We start from the raw sequence: 19,676 nt of genomic DNA on the forward strand, positions 1-19,676 counted from the left end.
ATTTTTTCAGACGCGATAACTTTTTATTCAGCAGAGATATAAGCATAATTTCAACTAAATTATATTAGTTAACTATTCAAGAAGTATTACAAAAAAAGATTTTACAAAATAACGAATAGAAAATTGAATACAGCATTTAAAAATAAACAATGCCTGTTTTTGCGTCAAAAAAGTTTTTATCCTCTTTGTACTTCCACCTCAATTTGTTATTAAATCAGTATTAAAGTAACATTTTTAAAATAAAAATTAGATTTAGTAAGATTTTTGTATTATTTTTTCTTTATATGAATTTTTTATTTTTGTTAGATTAATTATTAAAAATGAGAGTTGTAGAAGGAATTAGATTGCTTATTGTTAGACTATGGAAGGAGGAAAAATCACAGTGAAATATAGGAGAAATAGTTAAGAAATCACATGCAACTGTGCAGTCCATTATCCAAAAATACCACACCACCAAAAAAATTCCTTATAAGCCGCGTACAGGACGTCCAAATAAGATTCAAGTATTACATTCAGGCCGGATTAGGACTTTTTAGTGCCCAAGGCACAAACCCACATCGGTGCCCCCTTCTGCCCGGGGCCCCTGATTTTTCACTGACTGTGACCGGTGGTATGTTCAATATTATGCAAAGAAAACAGTTGTTAACAAATATGTTTGTAGTTTGTACTACTATCACTCATATAAAACCTACAATAAAATATTTCTGTATTAAAATTAATAGTTAATAAATTTTGAAATAATAATAGCTGTATTTTTTATTAGATGAAAAAATCAAAAAGATATTATCATTTACATTTTAAAGTTTTTTTTTTCTAGATTTACATCTACCAAAGTCTTTGAGTGTATCGTCATAAGCAGAGATAAGGAATCGAGCCTTTCTTGTTTTATTGTTGATCTATTTGGATTTTTTGTACGTTTAAACTGAGAAAAAGAACGCTCAGTTGAACAGTTAGTAACCATTAATGTTAAAAATATGCGGAAGGCAATTTCAACATTTAAAAAGGCACACTCAATATTGTCTCTAACTATTACTTGGTATAATTTTCCATGATTGAACGTGTTGTTTTCCGATTTTGATGCAGCTGGAAACTTGTGTCGAATATATGAATGAAACTGTTGTAGTTCAGTATATAAATTATTGTTCAGATCTATAGGATAAGCATTTATTAGTTCTTCAAAACACTGAGATGTTTGTGATAATGATCCATCGACCAAACAAGAAAAGCGAACTGCTACATCATTATATACTTGTCTTCGTCTACTCATTTCTGTCTCAAGTTTGTCAACAATGGCGCCTTTCGTTTACGATTACGGGTCAAAGTTGACTTATAATCTACACCTAGTGTCATTATTTTTGCAGCTTCTTCAAATCTTTCAAATTCATTCCTAGATTTATGCAAGTGATCTGCTAGTGAAGAATACAAATCAGCACACGTTTTTAAGTTCATTTGCTCTTTTTGGAGAGCCTGACTAACCCTGTGAAAATGCTGTAATATCTCTTTCCAAAAAACAAGCATGAAAGCAAATTCTAATTCTTGCATCTTCTTTGCAATGTTTTCTGCTTCTCTTCTGGTATCTCCTTTCTGTGACTGATCTTCTTGAATACATTCTAATGCTTTTAAAATCTGAAGAAGAGACTTTAGGATAGCTTCAGTTGCAACAGCATGTGCATCCCATCTGGTATCGGAAAGAGACTTTACCAGGGTTCTATTCACAAAGCATCCTTTCAGAATCTTCCATCTGTTGGTTGAAGCTGAGAAAGAAGTATAGAGTTCTTATATACAGTTGGACTGTATGGAAGAAGCTTACTGCCTCTAAACAGGAGTCAACGGCACTTCTGCCTATAAGATTTAGTGAATGGGCAGCACAGGGTATGTATACAGCAAACTCATTTTCCTCTAGAATTTTTTTTTTGCATGCCCTTGTAGCACCCGGACATATTAGCTGCATTATCGTGGGATTGACCTCTGCATTTTAAAAAATTAATATTGCAAACTTCACTTAAGTACTGCAGCACTTGCTTAGCCATACCTTCACTAGTGTGATTTTGCAACTCCAAGAAAGTCAAAAAGCGCTCAATGGGCTCTCCATCTGCTACATATCGAAGAACAACGCTTAACTGATCTGTATGTGAAATATCGGGTGTTGAGTCTACTGACAAGCTGAAATAACCAGAAGTCTTTACTTCATCTACAATTACTTCACGGATTTTTTTGGACATAATTTCAATCAGTTCTTCACATATAGTTTTGGATAAATAAGAAGGATTTCCCTTTCCAGAATTTCCATAATTCGCAATGTGTGGTGCTAAAAATGGATCAAACTGACTGACCAACTCTAGCAGTCCTAAATAATTTCCATTTTGTAAAGATCCAAAATTTTCATTAGTTCCTCTGAAAGCCAGACCACGCTCGGCTATAGTGCAAATAACCGCTATTGCTCGTCTCAAAACATGTTCCCAGTAACTATACTCTTCATTATTTGCTCTTCTAGCTTTTGTAGTACACCGGAGCCTTAACGACGAGTTAGGTATACTAACATGCAGTTTTTAGGAGTAGCACTTTAGTTCGTGATTATCAACATAAATGTTATTTTTCCATCACTGAACCCATTTTTATCAGCAAAATTTGTGGAACCTGTAGATGCAAAAAGTTTACAAACAAAGCAGTACACAGATTCCGTGGATGGTGAATACAATAACCACTCTCTCCTGTACTGCTCACCATTCGCTTTTGTGCCATAGAAAAGTTTTTGGGAACAATATCTTGTTATTTTTCCTCCAGCATAAATACGGCAAGATTTATCAAAGGGACCAAAATGATGCTGACAGTTAGTAGGCCCACAGTCAACCCAGTAAGCCACATCATAAGCGGAAAAGTCAATCCACGGTCCTAGATCTATTGCTTGATTAATTTTATCATTTTCATCTTTATCATCTGCATCTTTATCATCATCTTCAGCAGATTGAAGAGGGTTACACTTACAACAAATTTCATTATCAAGCTCTATTACAGTGTCTGGATTTGCAGAACAGCCTATAGTAGACTTATCAAGAGGGCCGATAGTGTCAGTAAAATCCTTTTTTGCTTGTTGCTGATCTAAAACTAAATAACTTGTTAATTTTCTGCTCGTAGCTTTCACAAGAGAAATAGTGTGCTCTTTTTCTTTAGCTTGTTTTCTCTTTTGTGCACCACTTAACTGAACACGTTTCATTTTGGAATCTGAAATTAAAAAAAGTATGCAAAAAGATGTAAATAAAAATGATTAAATGATATAAAACGAAAATGTAATTTACATAAAAATTAAAAAATTATGCAAAATAAGGCTAAAAAACAACAAACTTAAGGTGTAAGCTCCTATAAATAATTCCTTAATATCAGAATCAATAAAAATGATAAAACAAATGATAAAACAGCTTTAATAATAGTTTCACGTTGTTAATAAAAAAATATCATCAAGTGAAGTCGCAAAAAAAAAGTCATTAAAGCGCGAAAAAAATAATTAGTTTAAAAAAAAGCTAAATAGAAAAAACCGGCTCATTCATAGCTTAATTTTTAAGTATTCAAGATTTTACCAAACTTGAATGTGAATTTTTATTATAATGTATTTCTTCATTTTCATAGCACTTGTTCTATTTTCAGTTGTTTCTGGACTTAAATTTGTTTAAAAAAAGTATTTCTTGAGTACTTGTGGTTCCCCCAAACGCTTGGTGCCCAAGGCAAATGCCTTGTTTGCCTAATGGTTAATCCAGGCCTGATTACATTGACAAGCTATTTTGGAAACAGTCATCCAGAATCCTAAAATAAGTGCTCCAAAACTCGCTAGAATGCTGAAAAATGATTACAAACTAAAAGTGGATCCTGAAACTGTTAGAATAACCTTAAGAAGAGCTGGATACAATGGTAGAGTACCATTGAAAATTACCCTACATCAGCAAAGATAACAAAGCCCAAACGACTACACTTTGCAAAGCTTCTTATTAACAAGCCACAGAAATTCTGGTAATTGGTCTTTTTCGGTAAGTCAAATTCAATGTGTTTTCATCAGATGGAAGAGTTAAAGTTTGGAGAAAACCAAATAAAGCATTTAAAAAACATAACTTGTGTCCAAGGGTGAAGCATGGTGGAGGAAGTGTTTTAGTGTGAGGGTGCATAAGTGCTTCAGTTTTAGGAAACTTGGTTTTCATTGATTGAAATATGGATCAAAATGTGTATTCAAACATTCAGAAAAATAATTTGGAAGAAAATACCCACAAATTGGGACTTACTAGGTCATTTATTTTTCAGCAGATAACAAATTAAAACATACAGCCTAACGTGTCAAGGAATGACTTATATTTAAAATAGCTAAGCAACTTCATACACCACCACAATCTCCAGATTTAAATCATATCGAACATCTGTAGGATGAATTGAGTAGAAAAATTAGGACACACGATGCGAGGAATCGACAACAACTAAAATTAGTAATTATGAAAGAGTGGGGCTCAATCACTCCAGAAATTACAAAAAAATTAGTTTGTACTATGAAAAACAGACTATATGAGGCAATACATGATCGTGGAAACACAAGTTATTAAAACGCTAACAAAATGAGTTCGCATAACAACTTTGTTTGATTTTTGCAAAGTGGATGAAAACTTTTTTGGGACAAAAAAGTTTTCATTCTTTCATTCCAAAACGCTTTATTTGTTACTTATTACTTTAAAAAATCTTTTTGTACAATATTTCTTATATGTTTAAATGATGTAATGTATATATATATATATAATATAAATATATATATATATATATATATATATATATATATATATATATATATATATATATATATATATATATATATATATATATATATATATATATATATATGTATATATATATATATATATATATATATATATATATTTATATATATGAGTGAGTGTGTGTGTGTGTGTATATATTAACAACAAATGAATATCGTCGACTTATATTTTACATTTTATTATAAATGAAATAAAAACCATGAAATACCAAAATGAAATAGTCAATCACATTTTTGAGTTATTTTGTAGTTTGATATAATTTACTATTTATACAAGTTTGCATAAATAAATTTTGAACGATTACGGCTTTTTATCCTCCAAATAATATCATTTCTAATAATACTTCGCGTAATAAAAAATTCGGAATGTTTCACGTAGTTTGATCATGTTCAGTAATTGCTTACAAACATTCCTCATTTACTTTAACAAATTGTTATTTCCAATAGAAGCTATTTGTCCACTAATATTCTTAATTTTTAGGAATGTCTTTTCCCAAGAATTTAGAAAATTTGAGTACGGGTAAAGTTAAGTCTCGGGAAAATTTGAGTACTGGGTGAAAGGTGAGTACCAAATAAAAAACTTGAGTACCGGGGTAAAAAACAAATATTAGAGATAGTCATCATAGAAATCTGCAAATGAATGATGAAAGTTAACGTTATCCATCACCAAAGTAAACTTTTCTTCCTCCCCGAAATCCCTTTGAATGTATTTAAGAGTCGTATAAAGACATTTGCTGTCACATCTACACTATTTATTGCTTCACTATGGGGTATCTTCGAACTATTTTAAACTAATATCATAGTTGTAAGATAACCGTAATTTTAGCTCTAAATTGTTTAAACGTAAACTCTTGATAGCAATACACTATGGTTTGAGGTCGTTCCTCATAGACTGTATCCGTGGTTTCTTATCATTTAAAGATTAAACGGACTTTCATCGGTGTAAATGATATGTCTGTAACATTGTTGCAATGTCAAGTTTAGATACCATAAAGCATATGCTTTTCTTTCTTCTTTTACTTCTGCAGTATTCAGTCTTTAATGGGTTTTAAAATTTTGTATGTATAATTCTATTATTTTAATCGTCGTCGTGTTGTACAGACATTGTTACCAGCTCCTAATTTTACCTTTAGCTTCTGTAGATTATAGTTTTTTTCCAATCTCCAATCAACTTATGCAGCTTATCTCTTGCTTCCTCAGTACAAACTGACTGTCAAAAACCACCCCTAACACCATTATTGATATTAACTGCTGATATTTATCGATGGACCAGGCGTTGTATCAAAGTCTCACTTTTATGCACAAGTTCGGATACTTCTTTTACTCTTTTCTTTTTATTAATTACAAGATTAATGATAAAATTTCTTATATTAATTTCTGTGCATTGTCATTTTGCGTTATTCATTATAGGTTTATAAAAAATTAAAGAAAAAAGTGGCTGAAATTGTAAATAAGGAGTAAAGGTTAATTACGCAATGCAATATAACTATTAGTTATATTGCATTGCGCAAAAATAAAACTATTAGTTATGACAAAAAAAAATTGCTAGATTAAATTCAAAAAACTCTAACAGCGCTTGACTTATATGGAAGAGATCCAGACCACCACCTTATCTAACTCCTTAATCACTAGACAACCACCTTAAATGCAAAAACCGGTAAAAAAAATCACGGATACAATCTTCGAGGAACGACCCAAAATTATGGTATGTTTACTTTGGTGATGGACAACGTTAACTTTTATTATTTATTTTCAGATTTCCATGATTACTATCCAGATGATATACGTTTTTTACCCCACACTCATTTTTTTCCCGGTACTCACCTATTACCTTTGTACTCAAATTTTCTAAACTCTTGGGAAGAGACATTCTCAAAAATCAAGAATATTAGTGGAAAATTAGTTTCTATCGGAAAATTGTTATAACGAATGAGTAATGAAAATGTAATTGCGTTCATCGTAAAGAATGAGTAATGGTTGTGAGCATATTACTGAACATGATCTTTCAAACTACGTGAGACAATTTCAATCTTTTTTTGCGCGATGTATTAATCAAAATGACATTAATTAGAGAATAAAAAGTTGTTCTCATTCAAAATTTATTAATGCGAACTTGTATAAATAATAATTTATATCGAACAACAAAATAATACAAAAATGTGATTGACTATTTATTTCATTTTGGCATTTCATGATTGACTATTTTATTTATAATAAAGAATTAAATGGGTATGTAACTCACTGATATTCATTTGTTGGTTTTATATATATATATATATATATATATATATATATATATATATATATATATATATATATATATATATATATATATATATATATATATATATATATATATATATATATATATATATAAATGTATGTATATATAAATTGATTTTAATAAAAAGGCAGCGTATAACTATTTTTTTAGATATATTTTAGATATAATAATATATTAACGATATTTCGTCGACCTATTGTGGTCAGCACACAGTGGGACAAAATCAAGTTTTTTGTGCCAAAATTATTTTCGTAGTTTTTTTTTATTAGAGTAGCTATATTTATATATAAAATGCATAAATAAATTAATAAACATGTAATTATATAATATTAAAAAAAATTAAATTTTGGTGAAAATACGAAATATTTTTTATGGGCAAGACAACTTTTATCTGTGTAAACATTAAAAATATTACTTTTTAATGCATGTATTTGTCATAAAATAACTTTTTCGGATTTATATTTACAGAACTTATATATTATAACAGTAATGAAAGATTTTGTAGTTATTCTTTGTGTACAAAACATCCTTTTTACATGTTCAGTATTTTTCATCAACTGACCATTAACCGAAGACCAATCTTTTGTTATAACTTTTTTTATTGCAAAAAGTTGCAAAATATTTTTTATGCATGGCTATTTACATACATTTAGCATGAGATTTACAAAGTTAAATGTTTGGAGGATATTGGAAGATAGTTTATCTGATACCTAATAGTAAAGGTTAGTAGCAAAAAAATATCGAAAACTGTCTGTTTTCGATGCATAAAAACTAATGATTACACTTACGTTAAATTGCTTTTAAAAGTCTGAGCGGAAAAAACATTGTTAATTAAAATAATATATTTTAAAACGAAAGTCAATAAAGTTAATTTAAAACAATAGTAGCGTAAGAAAGTTGATAAATAAAAAATGCAAAATAGCGTTTTGGAACACATGTCAAATTAACGTGTAAATAACCGCATAGAATTACGTTTAAATTTTTATTTTATGTTTTTTTACTAATATATATATATATATATATATATATATATATATATATATATATATATATATATATATATATATATATATATATATATATATATATATATATATATATATATGTATATATTTTAGTAGAAAATCACTTTACAAAGTTATTTTCTACTAATATATAATTGCTCTGTTCTGTTAAGAACATTGAGCACTCTATTGTGTAGAATACATTTTAGAGTTGTTTAAATATATATATATATATATATATATATATATATATATATATATATATATATATATATATATATATATATATATATATATAAACAATTTAAGCAACAACATGCATAAAGTTTAAGCCGATTCATGACATAATATAAATTTTGAAACACCAGATTAATTTTAAAAAATCACCAGATTAAATGCAAATAACCACCAGATTAAATGTAAAAACCGGTAGGGTTTGTATATTCTTCTCGGCGATACATAAGCCCAAACGCGTCTTGAAATTTTCAGCGATGGGCCGCAGGTCTTCTGGCGACAATCGATCCCATTCCCGGCGCAGTGATTGCTTCAGCGACTTCAAACTTATGTGGCGTGTAGCACAGGCCATGGCCTCCAAAATCGACAACATGCTGTAATCCATTGGGTTGAGATCCGGCGAGTAGGGCGGCCATTCCGAAGACGCAATGAATCCCGAAAAATGAGTCCGACACCAGTATTGAGTCGTTTTCGCCTTGTGAGCAGGGGCAGAGTCCTGTTGGAACGTCCAATTCACATCACCGAAGTGCTGTTGGGCCCTCGAATTTCGCTTGACTCGCTTCCTGATGATCTGGCGTTGGCGGACGTGTTGACGGTGCGTCTTCTACCACTTCCTGGACGGCAACCATTGTGGCCGAGCTCCTTAAAATGATTGACGGCCTTGGACACAGTTTACTTGGGCATATTAAGCAAGCGAACAATATCACATTGACGCATTCCTTTACGAAACAATTCCAAAATTGCGCTACGTTTATTTGACATTCTAAAAATATAATATATTTTAGAGATATCAAACTAAGAACATATATATACTAAACATAAAAACATGGAGAATCCGAAAACCAATAAAATTAATTGGATATCGTAAAAAACATTATTATCAGGACATATTAAATTTTGTCTCCGTTTTTTCTGGTCACCCTGTAAAATCACTTAAAAAGTCACGGACTTGTTTAGATAAGGCAACAGAATCAATTGTGCTAACGGATTAGAGAGCAATTGAGAGGAGACAAAAAACTGTTGACGACTTCTTTGCGCAAAAGAAGCTTCAAAATATTATTTCTGATTTGGCAGCAGATGGTATTTCAGTTCGAGCTATAACTAGAAATAACTACATTCGCCAATCAATAACTCGAGATTTAAACTCCTCGCTAACGAAAGTGATGTAATGAAACTTTTGCGCAAAGATTTTGATAAAAAGCAAAAAAAAAAAAATGATTGACACCATAAAATTTAAAGTAGCCAATAAAGTGTAGTTTAGCCAATAAAGTGTAGGTTACTACTTTAAGAGGACGAAGATATTTTGAAGTTATTATTCATGATAAAACTGACAATGTCACGTATAAAACAGGATTAATTCGAATTTTGGGTTCATGCAGTGCGCTTGATATGGTTTAAATAATGAAACAACATCTAGATGTGTTTGGAATATCGATAGAAAAAGATTTGGTTGCATCTGCTCAGGATGGAGCATCTGTAAACAAGAAGTATACTCGAACATTAGATGTTATTGGTCAATTTTGTCTTAGTCATGGTATACATCTAGGAGTATGTGACACACTTTATTCAAAAATGTATGATTTTGAAGATTTAAGCAACCCCTGTGATGACGATAACAATGAAAGTGATTCTTTCGACGAAGGCACCAATTTCGAATTTATAAATGATGATTACGAAGATTATATTGACTACAATAATTTACTTTAGAACTCACGCAAACTGATAAAATACATCAAACTGTCAAGTGTTCAAAATCAAGTTTTTTAATCAAAAGTCAAAGCTCTACTTGAAAAAGAAATTGAACTCCATCTTGATGTAAAAACTCGTTGGAACACAATACCAATAATGCTTGAGCCATTGATAAAGATAGAGACGGCAATTCGAGAAATTTTATTAGAATTTAAGGCAGATATAAGTTTAGCCAATAATGTAAACTTCGATGCTTTTAAAGATTTACTAGAGGCAATGAAACCCATTAAACTTGCTATAGAGAATCTTAGTAGAGAAAATGCAACTCTGTTGAGCGCTGACACAATTTTAGAATTTATGTTCGAGAAAACTTTCATTAGTTAACAGTGAAATTAGCAAAAAATTGATGGATAATTTGAGAATTAGAGCAGATGAACGGCTGAATAAAGATGTCATGAATTTTTTTACGCTGTCTAAAGAACTCTACAATAACCCCATCCAGAGAAACGATAACTTTTGAAGGAATGTTGGCATCTCGACTTTTTGGTGTTCATGAGTCTTTAGTTATGTTAGTAGTTAGTTAATAGTTAGTTTTTTAATTAGTACAGTACAATCTCTCTAATTCGAATCTCCTTAATTCGAAAACCTCCATAATTCGATTAAATGCTAAGTCACCGTGAAATGCGTTTAAGAAAAATCAACTTTCTATAATTTGAAAATCTCTCTAATTCGAACTTTCATTTTTCCCCATAAAATTCAAATTAGAGAGATTCTACAGCAGTTCGTTAGCTCTTATTTTAGCTTTTATTTCAGCTGTTAACAGTTGTTTTTGAAAATTATAAAACAGTAAAACTGTTTTTTAAAAACCACTGTTTTTCAAAAACCCTAGAGAATGCTTTTTTCTTACATTTTTCGGAAAATTTATCAAAAAAGTTTTTTTGAATCAAGCTGTTATTATATTTATACATAATTAACTCTTGATAAATATTGATTTCATATACATTCATCATTTGCATGTCTTTCATTAATGGTTTTGCATGTTTGTATTTTTTTCTTCTTATATACAAGTCTGCGTGCATGTTTTTGTAGAGAAAATATTTTTTTTAAGTTTTGTAGGTAGAGTATTAGTCCATGTAATATTGAAATATATTAGGCCAAAATAAACTTGTTTCAAACTTTCTGATGTTACATGTAGACGAATTCGGTATACCAAACCAATTTTTTTACTAATATTTGATTGTATATAATTTATGAGGGGAAGCCATGATAAATTAGAATTCCTAAGATATTTATTGACTTATTTTTTTCAATTAGTTTATCATTTAAAATCAAGTCAGGTAATTTTAAAGGAAGATTTTTATCATTTTATAGAATAATTTTTCGGTCAAAACAAAAGTTGCAAACACAAACACAAATTGGAATCTCAAAACAAGAAAAAAAAACAAAACACTTAATATCACCTGCCATGTTTTTTTAATTCAAAGCACATTTTTTTCCTCTTTTCTTAAATATGTTTTTGAAATAGCATTTTTTGCATAATATTTGTAACCTTGTCGTGCGACTATTTCTACAAAATTTCATTAAAAGCGGGCTAGTTTAGATCGATCATATGGGAGAATGTTAACTCAAATTTGTTAGTTTAGATCGATCATATGGGAGAATGTTAACTCAAATTTGTTAGTTTAGATCAATCATATGGGAGAATATTAACTCAAATTTGTTAGTTTAGATCGATCATGTGGGAGAATGTTAACTCAAATTTGTTAGTTTAGATCGATCATGTGGGAGAATATTAACTCAAATTTGTTAGTTTAGATCGATCATGTGGGAGAATGTTAACTCAAATTTGTTAGTTTAGATCGATCATGTGGGAGAATATTAACTCAAATTTGTTAGTTTAGATCGATCATGTGGGAGAATGTTAACTCAAATTTGTTAGTTTAGATCGATCATGTGGGAGAATGTTAACTCAAATTTGTTAGTTTAGATCGATCATGTGGGAGAATGTTAACTCAAATTTGTTAGTTTAGATCGATCATGTGGGAGAATGTTAACTCAAATTTGTTAGTTTAGATCGATCATGTGGGAGAATGTTAACTCAAATTTGTTAGTTTAGATCGATCATGTGGGAGAATATTAACTCAAATTTGTTAGTTTAGATCGATCATGTGGGAGAATGTTAACTCAAATTTGTTAGTTTAGATCGATCATGTGGGAGAATGTTAACTCAAATTTGTTAGTTTAGATCGATCATGTGGGAGAACTCAAATTTGTTAACATAAAAACATGTAGTTCTATGACTAAAAATAGTTTAACATGCTTTTTTTACAATCGCCGTTATATTCTTGGTGCTTTTAAACAATGTGACTCAATGTGCGTTCTCTCACTCAACTTTATTTTACCCCGCAAGTTTGTTAAGGTTCGCGTATTGAAAGCCATAAGTTTAAACGTATTAAAATAATACTTATAAACAGCTAAAGCTTTCTTTGCTATAATGATACTCCTGGCCTTGGGAGTTGAATATAAAAAAAATCGTGGTTGTGAAATTAATTATTTTTTCATTTTTTCCAAATAGATATCAATTCCATGAAACGTTCCATTCCATCTTTTCTCGATCATTTTAATAAGTTTTTCTTTTACGTGGTTGTGTTCGTTATTATGTTGAATTATGCAGTCATTATGTTGAATTGCGTCAAGTTTATTATCTTTTAATTGTTTTACAACATCTAATAAATACTCTTTAGATAAATTAAACCCTTTTGTGTTAAAAGCAAAATCAACAATATCTTTTGGTTTAAATTTGGACAATTCTACTTTTTTATAATTTAAGTGCCATTTCTTTAAATAGCTCATAATACTATATCATACATTGGAGTAAGACAAAGTGAACCATCTGGTTCATGAAACATTGCAAAGTTTTTCAAGTGAGCGTCTAAATTAAAAGTATAAAATACTTAATTAGAATATTTCTAAATTTTTTTACATGATAAAAAACTAAAAAAAAAAACAATCACAACCTGTATTTCCAATCAAAATGAATGCCAAGATTCTTCTGAAAGGTTTCAAAAGTTTATTTAAATTGCAACGTTTTAACTTTATATTTTGGTGAATAAAGACTGCCATTTCATCGTAAGACGATTCATACTTTTTTTCCGATAAAAAATTTAATAACTGATTAAATTCTTCAAAGTGACGTCGCTTTATGTTTTCATTGTTTATTGTACTTGAAGAATAATTCAGTTCTACAGATCTATCAAATCTTTCTATAATCAATGCTTTTTCATTAAAATTGTGAATGCTACTTATTTCTAAATCACAGACAACATCGTTTGGAAAAATATGTTTAACTGCCAAGCTGCTTAAGTATTTTACCTCAATTAAATCTGGAAACTCGTCGACCTCCATTTTTGCAATATGCGTGCTTAATTCGTTAGCAATAGCTACTACAAATAATCCGCTGTAGTTTTTTTTGACTAAAACTTTTTTTTGAAGGCCAGGTATAGTTGCACTACTTTCAATGTTTACTATAGTACCCTGTGCGACACCGAAATAAAGTTGTTCATTGCTAATTGAATAGTTGAAATATGGTCTTTTCTATATTGATTTTTCACTTTTTTAAAGAAACTGATCCTAAAAGATCGTACCCAAAGAAGGATAAAGTTGAGCATTTATCAATGTCTTTTATTCCAACTAGTTTAAGCGCTTCGTATTGCATGTCATGGATCAATCCTTCAGATATCATATTTTCAAAATACGGAAATAAGTTGGTCGAAATTCAAATAAGTCTTTACAAAGCGGCAAATTAAAAGACAATGTTGTGTTGTTATTATTTATGTAGTCGATATCGTATTGAAATGAATATTGAAAACTTGAACTGTTGAGCTGATCTTGAATTAATTTGCCGGCATATTTGTTGTCGTAATAAACTCTCAGTCTGTCTTGAGTCATAACATACTATTTTAACAAAATTGTATTAGTTACTCTAAAAAGTATAGATATATAATTATTAATTTTTTTGTTAATGTTGTTAATGTTACTGCTACTCTTATCAATATTGTTATTATTATCGTTATTATCTGAGGACACTAATTAAATTTTGTCGTTTTTTTAAAAAACCACAAAAACGCAACTAAATGGACTGGAATGTTTTTTATTTTTTCAATAAAATTAAAAACAATTTGAATGTTTTAATTTTTACCGTTTTTACATACATCGACTAATAAATAGGTAAATATATATAATTATTATAAGCCTTATAATGTAAAATAAATAATAATTTTGGGCTGAAAGGAAATAATTGAACTAGAATAACAGCTACACTTTTTTTTTCTTAAGTAGTTTAAAATATAAGTTTGTTAAAATTTTTCTTAATAAGTTTCAAACGGAAAAAACTATTTTCTGCGCTTGCCTTAGTAACAGGTATAATCAGTAAAACTCTACACGCAATAAATGCGTTGGGAAATGGGTTTTGATTTCTGTTAATAAATCTCAAAATATAAGCAGCTGTTTCCATCTCACCCGGTAGAATTTCACAAAGAACCTTAAGTTCAAAAAAAAAGTTAATTTCCACAAACATCATTTTCTTTTTCAAAAGCGTGTTCAAAGCGCGCCTGCACCGACAAGCATGACTCACTCACCAGCGCACGCAAGGCTCGGGTTACGTCATACCGCCGCTATAAAACTATGTTTTGCATTTTTTTGGTCACTACAATTTCGTACGAATGAGAAACTTGTTCATATGTTTTTTAATAAGTTGAGATGTTTTGTGAATACCATAATTTAAAAGTTTAATTTACGCAAAATAAATCGCAAGTTCTGTGAATACGAAATAAGTAATTTCAGAACTTAAGCCAAACTAACGCTTAAAAAAGTTTTATAAATCCGCACCGAGGTTCTTCCCTCTTTGGATTTTTACAAAGTTCATCAACGTTCTTGTTATTAGATTTTTTTAATACCTCGTGGTTATAAAAATAGCCGTTTTTTAAAAGTTCAGCGCAGAATAGCTCATCAGTATGGTTCCTCCTTTTAGTTCATAAAATAGGTCTACTAAGACTAGTTAAATACAAGTTAAAATTTATTAAATTATGTCTTAAATTTTTTTGTTTTTAAACAAAAAAACTTTGAATTACTTCACCAAAAAAAAAAAAAAAAAATTAACAAAAATAATCAAAATTATTAACAATAGCAAAACATTAAGAAAAACACTCAGCATTCTATTTATTTTAAACAATTTTAAAATCAGAAGAACTGTCAGTTTTTTTTAAACTGTTTTGTCTTAACTCTTTTTTTATACGTTTTGTTTTTTATGCAATGAGGTTTTGCTCCAACTATCACATTTTCTTAGGGACGGCTTTGCATATTAGTCTATTAAAAATTCATAAAAAAAGTCTGTTCCACTCAAATGACAGGCCTTACAAAAATAAAGATGCTAAATTTTTTTTGTTAAAATTGAGATTTTTTTTGGATGCGGATGCCTTCACCTCTAATATAGTCTTGAAACAACGCGCAATGAATACAATCGGTTTTATTATATAAAGCAAATTTATGACATAGTTACTTTATTCGTAAAAAGATTAAAAAAAGGAAAAATTATTTAAGATTTCTCACAAAACATTTCTACAAAAACATTTAAATTTAATACATAATAGCAAACAATGCCACGATTACGGTTATCATGCAATAAATGTTAATTTTAAAACAACAAGACGAACTTTTGATGTTGCTCGTCCATTTGATGTTGTAATCACGATCGATTTTTAAATTGACGTTGCTTATTAACCAAATCTAAAAATTAACAAATTTTAAATAAAAATCAGCTGATCACAGTTACCACAGATGACGGCCATCATCTATAAAGTAAAATGGCTTGCAACTTGAGAAATTTCGCCGCCAATTGATGTACCTTTACTTTTATAACTCTAATTTACTTAGGAATAAGATTTTTTTATGATCAAAATTTCTATTTGAAGAAATACAAAGTCCAAATCAATTTATATCAAAAAATATTTCATTTTTGAAGACTTGATATGAAAATTAATTGACAAAAGCAATTTTTAAATAAAAAGGAAATTTAAAATTCTTTTAAGAATCTAATTATTCACTTTCGTCAAAAATTTAAAAGAACAAAATGTAGAAAATTTGAAATCTGAAAAAATCTGAAAAACAAAAAAATCTGTGTTGTTTTTTTCTTTTTAATTTGATAGGTTCCGAAGGTAATCCGGAAATACTAAATGGGGAAATTTCGCCACCTATATATATATATATATATATATATATATATATATATATATATATATATATATATATATATATATATATATATATATATATATATATATATATATATATATATATATATATCATCCCCTCAGTATTATCTTGTTGATATTCACATTCTTCAGGTTTTAGGCAACTGGGGTTACGGTTTACTGTTTCCTAAAATTCAATTCATGGGGTTCAAATAGTTAAAGGAAACTAATCAAACTGCCTTATTTAAGAATGAAAAGCGACCAATCGAGTATTACATGGGTTTCAAGCAACGCTGACAAGATAAATTAAGTCAAAGCAAAGCACTAAAAATTTCAGCAGCGAGAGCGGCTTCATGCACTAACCTAGTGATTGATAAATTTTTTGAAACACTTCAAACATCTTGCAAAAATGCAGTCGTACTGGACAAGACACAAATTATTTTCAACGATGATATCGGGTGACAAAATCGAGCTCATTTGTGACCAAGGTTAAAACAGTTTTAATTAGAAGAAGAGCGAGGCGACCATTTATTGTTGGTGGCAATAATGAAACAGTTCATTACACTGTCAATAATTGCTGCAATGCCATCGGTAATTACTTGCGACCATGCAGTCAGTCCTTTGAAAATGCAGATCTCTATCAATTAAACAAAAACGCAGTCGTTAGAAACTCAAGCTTTTAGAGCTAGATAAGCCACCAGCACCAGCGTCACCACCATCAACGTCTTCACCAATACCAACAGCAACACCATCAACGTCTTCACCAATACCAACAGCAACACCATCAACGTCTTCACCAATACCAACAGCAACACCATCAACGTCTTCACCAATACCAACAGCAACTCGATCAAAAGCATCTAAACTACTATCAGTCGTCCCTCCTCAATTAATTCAGAAGCCAAAAAGCAAGCTAAAAACCAAAACCAACTATTGAAAGAAAACTGATGTTTGACAGTGAAGATTACCACAACATAAACAAAAATTCAATATAGAAGAGAAAAAATGCAGCAAAGCAATAGCACAAGAACTGATCAGCAAAACCTTTGATTGCAATTTGAGGAAAGCTCTTGTCAAAAATGGGTTTGTGAAAAATGTCGACCCAAAAAAAAAATACAGTAAAATTTTATTGCCCAATAAAATGTAGAAAACAAATTTTTTTGTTCCTATTTATGAAAAAATTTCTATTTTTTTAAAATTTTGTTTAAAAAAAAAAATTAATAAGAATAAACAAATTTTCTATTAACATTTTTGGTTCTCAACTTATTTAAATTTGAAGAATTGGTGGAGAAATTACTCCAGTTTACTCTATGCATAATACTCAAGCGATGCAATTTTATCAAAGACACGTAGAGACTACTTATCAGTTATGCCAACTAACACAAAATACGGTTGGTCCAACAAAACTGACTGCTTGGAAATTTATCTATTTTTGTTTGCCACAAAAAAAAGTTTTTCTGAATATCTATATTTAAAAATATTTTACAAAACACATTTATAAAAAAATATATATATATATATATATATATATATATATATATATATATATATATATACATATACATATATATATATATAAATATATATATATATATACATATATATATATATGTATATATATATATATATATATATATATATATATATATATATATATATATATATATATATGAAACCTAACATTTAAATACTTTACAATACACATTTATAAAACTATATGTATATATATATATAAAACCTATAATATTATATAGATTACATATATACAAACATATAGTAGATATCATAATATAATAGATAGATATATATAATCATATTAACATCTGTTATACAATATGGGTTAATATGAGTATTTGTATCTATAATACAAATATAATCATCAAAAAAACTCACCTCAGAATTTTTTATCGTTTTTGAGGTAAAAGATTGATGAAGAGTTTCATTTACATATACATATTTTATAGAACGTTGAAGTCCAACTAATGTTATTTGCTCAAAATGAAGATTATCGTCATTTTTATATTTGTTTGCCACACTTATATTCAAAGTATCCTAAAAATATTATAAATAACATAATAGAGCAATGACATTTAAAACAAGTTAAACTGCCACAATGGTTTATGGGTAGTACTTAAAAATGTTTTATAATGGGCTGAATTATAACAACATTGTTGATATTTAAACCAACAATGTTGATTGCTGCTTAATGTTCACAATGCATAGAATATCTTTTGTATAATGTTCACAATGCCTAGAATATCTTTTGTATAATGTTCACAATGCATAGAATATCTTTTGTATAATGTTCACAATGCATAGAATATCTTTTGTATAACTTTAATAGACTTTTTTTTATTGAAAATACAATAATTGAACTTGAAAAGTTAAAAAAATAGTGCAACATTTTTTTAGAAATATATGACTTTTCCAGAAGGTAAAAATAACTTTTTAACCAAATGCTACAAAAAACTAATTAGTTCAGAAACTTACAAACTTTAGTTATCTTAAAAAAGTCATCAAAACAATTTATTTCATTTCTCATCGTTAAACTCGAGTAGATAAAAACAATTTATCTCATTTCTCGTTCTTAAACTTGAGTAGATAAAAAACAATTTATCTCATTTCTCGTTGTTAAACTTGAGTAGATAAAAAAGTAATTATTTATTAAAATATGCATTAAAAGTATTTCATTCAAAAATCTTTTTTACACAAATGACAGAAATAAAAGAAACTATTATGAAAATTAAACTTTATACAAAAAAATAAAAAACATATTTATACAAAAAAAAAAAAGTCAAAATTTTTTAAAAATTCTTTCAAAGTTTTTGTCCTTTTACTGAAATGTGTGTTCTTTTATTAAAACATGTGTTCTTTTATTAGTAAACTAGTAAACAAAGTAAGTAAATAACTACAAAGCAATAATGAAAATCACATGTAGATAATTTATTTAAAACCAAAAATAATTTTCAAAGTTTTATTAAAGATGCTAAGATTTCTGAGAAACAAATGGTTAACTGTAATTCATTATATAGTTTTGTTGTCATAAAAAAGGAAACTGTCATTGTTAGGTTGTGTCATGTAGAGTGTTTTGCAGAGTGTCTTTCTTTACAAACAACATAAACTGATAAAAATTCTCTAGCATATCACCCAATGTTGTACTTAATGCAGATTTAAATTTCTTAATGATACTCCTTACGTGTTTATTACTTCTCTTCATATTCAGTTTTTTTATATACTTAAATTTATGGGATGTTTTGTTATTAACTGTTAAAACGTCCTTAAAAAGATATGCCTCAATGCACATTTGAACTTGCCATTTCAAAAAGGACACAAGTTCATTAATAAAAACTTTTTAAAATTGATAAAAAAAGGTTTTTTTAAATTAAAAAATTGTCGATGGTTCTAATGAA

At 28.8% G+C, this 19,676-nt stretch overlaps 3 protein-coding genes across 3 annotated transcripts in view; all 3 read right to left on the minus strand.

Moving 5' to 3' along the window:
• Window positions 1-1,263: 1,263 nt before the first annotated feature.
• Window positions 1,264-6,677, minus strand: LOC136078453 (uncharacterized). The gene is made up of 4 exons (XM_065794225.1): window positions 6,632-6,677; window positions 2,583-3,222; window positions 2,033-2,514; window positions 1,264-1,754 (listed from the first exon to the last, which is right to left on the minus strand). The coding sequence occupies exons 1-4, from the start codon at window positions 6,675-6,677 to the stop codon at window positions 1,264-1,266; spliced, it is 1,659 nt and encodes a 552-aa protein (XP_065650297.1).
• A 5,879-nt stretch (window positions 6,678-12,556) lies between these two features.
• Window positions 12,557-13,962, minus strand: LOC124808712 (putative kinase HI_0665). The gene is made up of 2 exons (XM_065791901.1): window positions 13,036-13,962; window positions 12,557-12,950 (listed from the first exon to the last, which is right to left on the minus strand). Exons 1-2 carry the CDS (start codon window positions 13,421-13,423, stop codon window positions 12,868-12,870), a joined length of 471 nt encoding a protein of 156 aa, XP_065647973.1. The 5' UTR covers window positions 13,424-13,962; the 3' UTR covers window positions 12,557-12,867.
• Window positions 13,963-15,540: 1,578 nt separating this feature from the next.
• The window catches only part of LOC100205877 (maltase-glucoamylase), a 110,200-nt gene continuing 106,064 nt past the window's right edge, over window positions 15,541-19,676 (minus strand). The window contains exons 23-24 of the mRNA XM_065792305.1: window positions 18,160-18,318; window positions 15,541-15,802 (exon numbers count right to left, since the gene is read on the minus strand). Of these exons, the coding sequence (XP_065648377.1) occupies window positions 15,653-15,802; window positions 18,160-18,318 (309 nt within the window). The 3' untranslated portion in view covers window positions 15,541-15,652. The remainder of the gene's footprint in view (window positions 15,803-18,159; window positions 18,319-19,676) is intronic.

Source organism: Hydra vulgaris, chromosome 03 (genome assembly GCF_038396675.1).
Source record: "Hydra vulgaris chromosome 03, alternate assembly HydraT2T_AEP".
Classification (NCBI taxonomy): domain Eukaryota; kingdom Metazoa; phylum Cnidaria; class Hydrozoa; order Anthoathecata; family Hydridae; genus Hydra; species Hydra vulgaris.

What these genes read in the sequence shown, in the direction of transcription:
- LOC136078453 (XM_065794225.1), bottom strand. Translation starts at nt 6,677, where the DNA reads ATGTCTCTTCCCAAGAGTTTAGAAAATTTGAGTACAAAGGTAATAG. An exon ending in GATGGAAAAATAACATTTAT is followed by an intron (nt 2,515 to 2,582) that starts GTTGATAATCAC and finishes CTCGTCGTTAAG; the next exon opens with GCTCCGGTGTACTACAAAAG. An exon ending in GCAAAATCACACTAGTGAAG is followed by an intron (nt 1,755 to 2,032) that starts GTATGGCTAAGC and finishes CTTCTTTCTCAG; the next exon opens with CTTCAACCAACAGATGGAAG.
- LOC124808712 (XM_065791901.1), bottom strand. Translation starts at nt 13,423, where the DNA reads ATGGAGGTCGACGAGTTTCCAGATTTAATTGAGGTAAAATACTTAAGC. An exon ending in CATTTTGATTGGAAATACAG is followed by an intron (nt 12,951 to 13,035) that starts GTTGTGATTGTT and finishes CTTTTAATTTAG; the next exon opens with ACGCTCACTTGAAAAACTTT.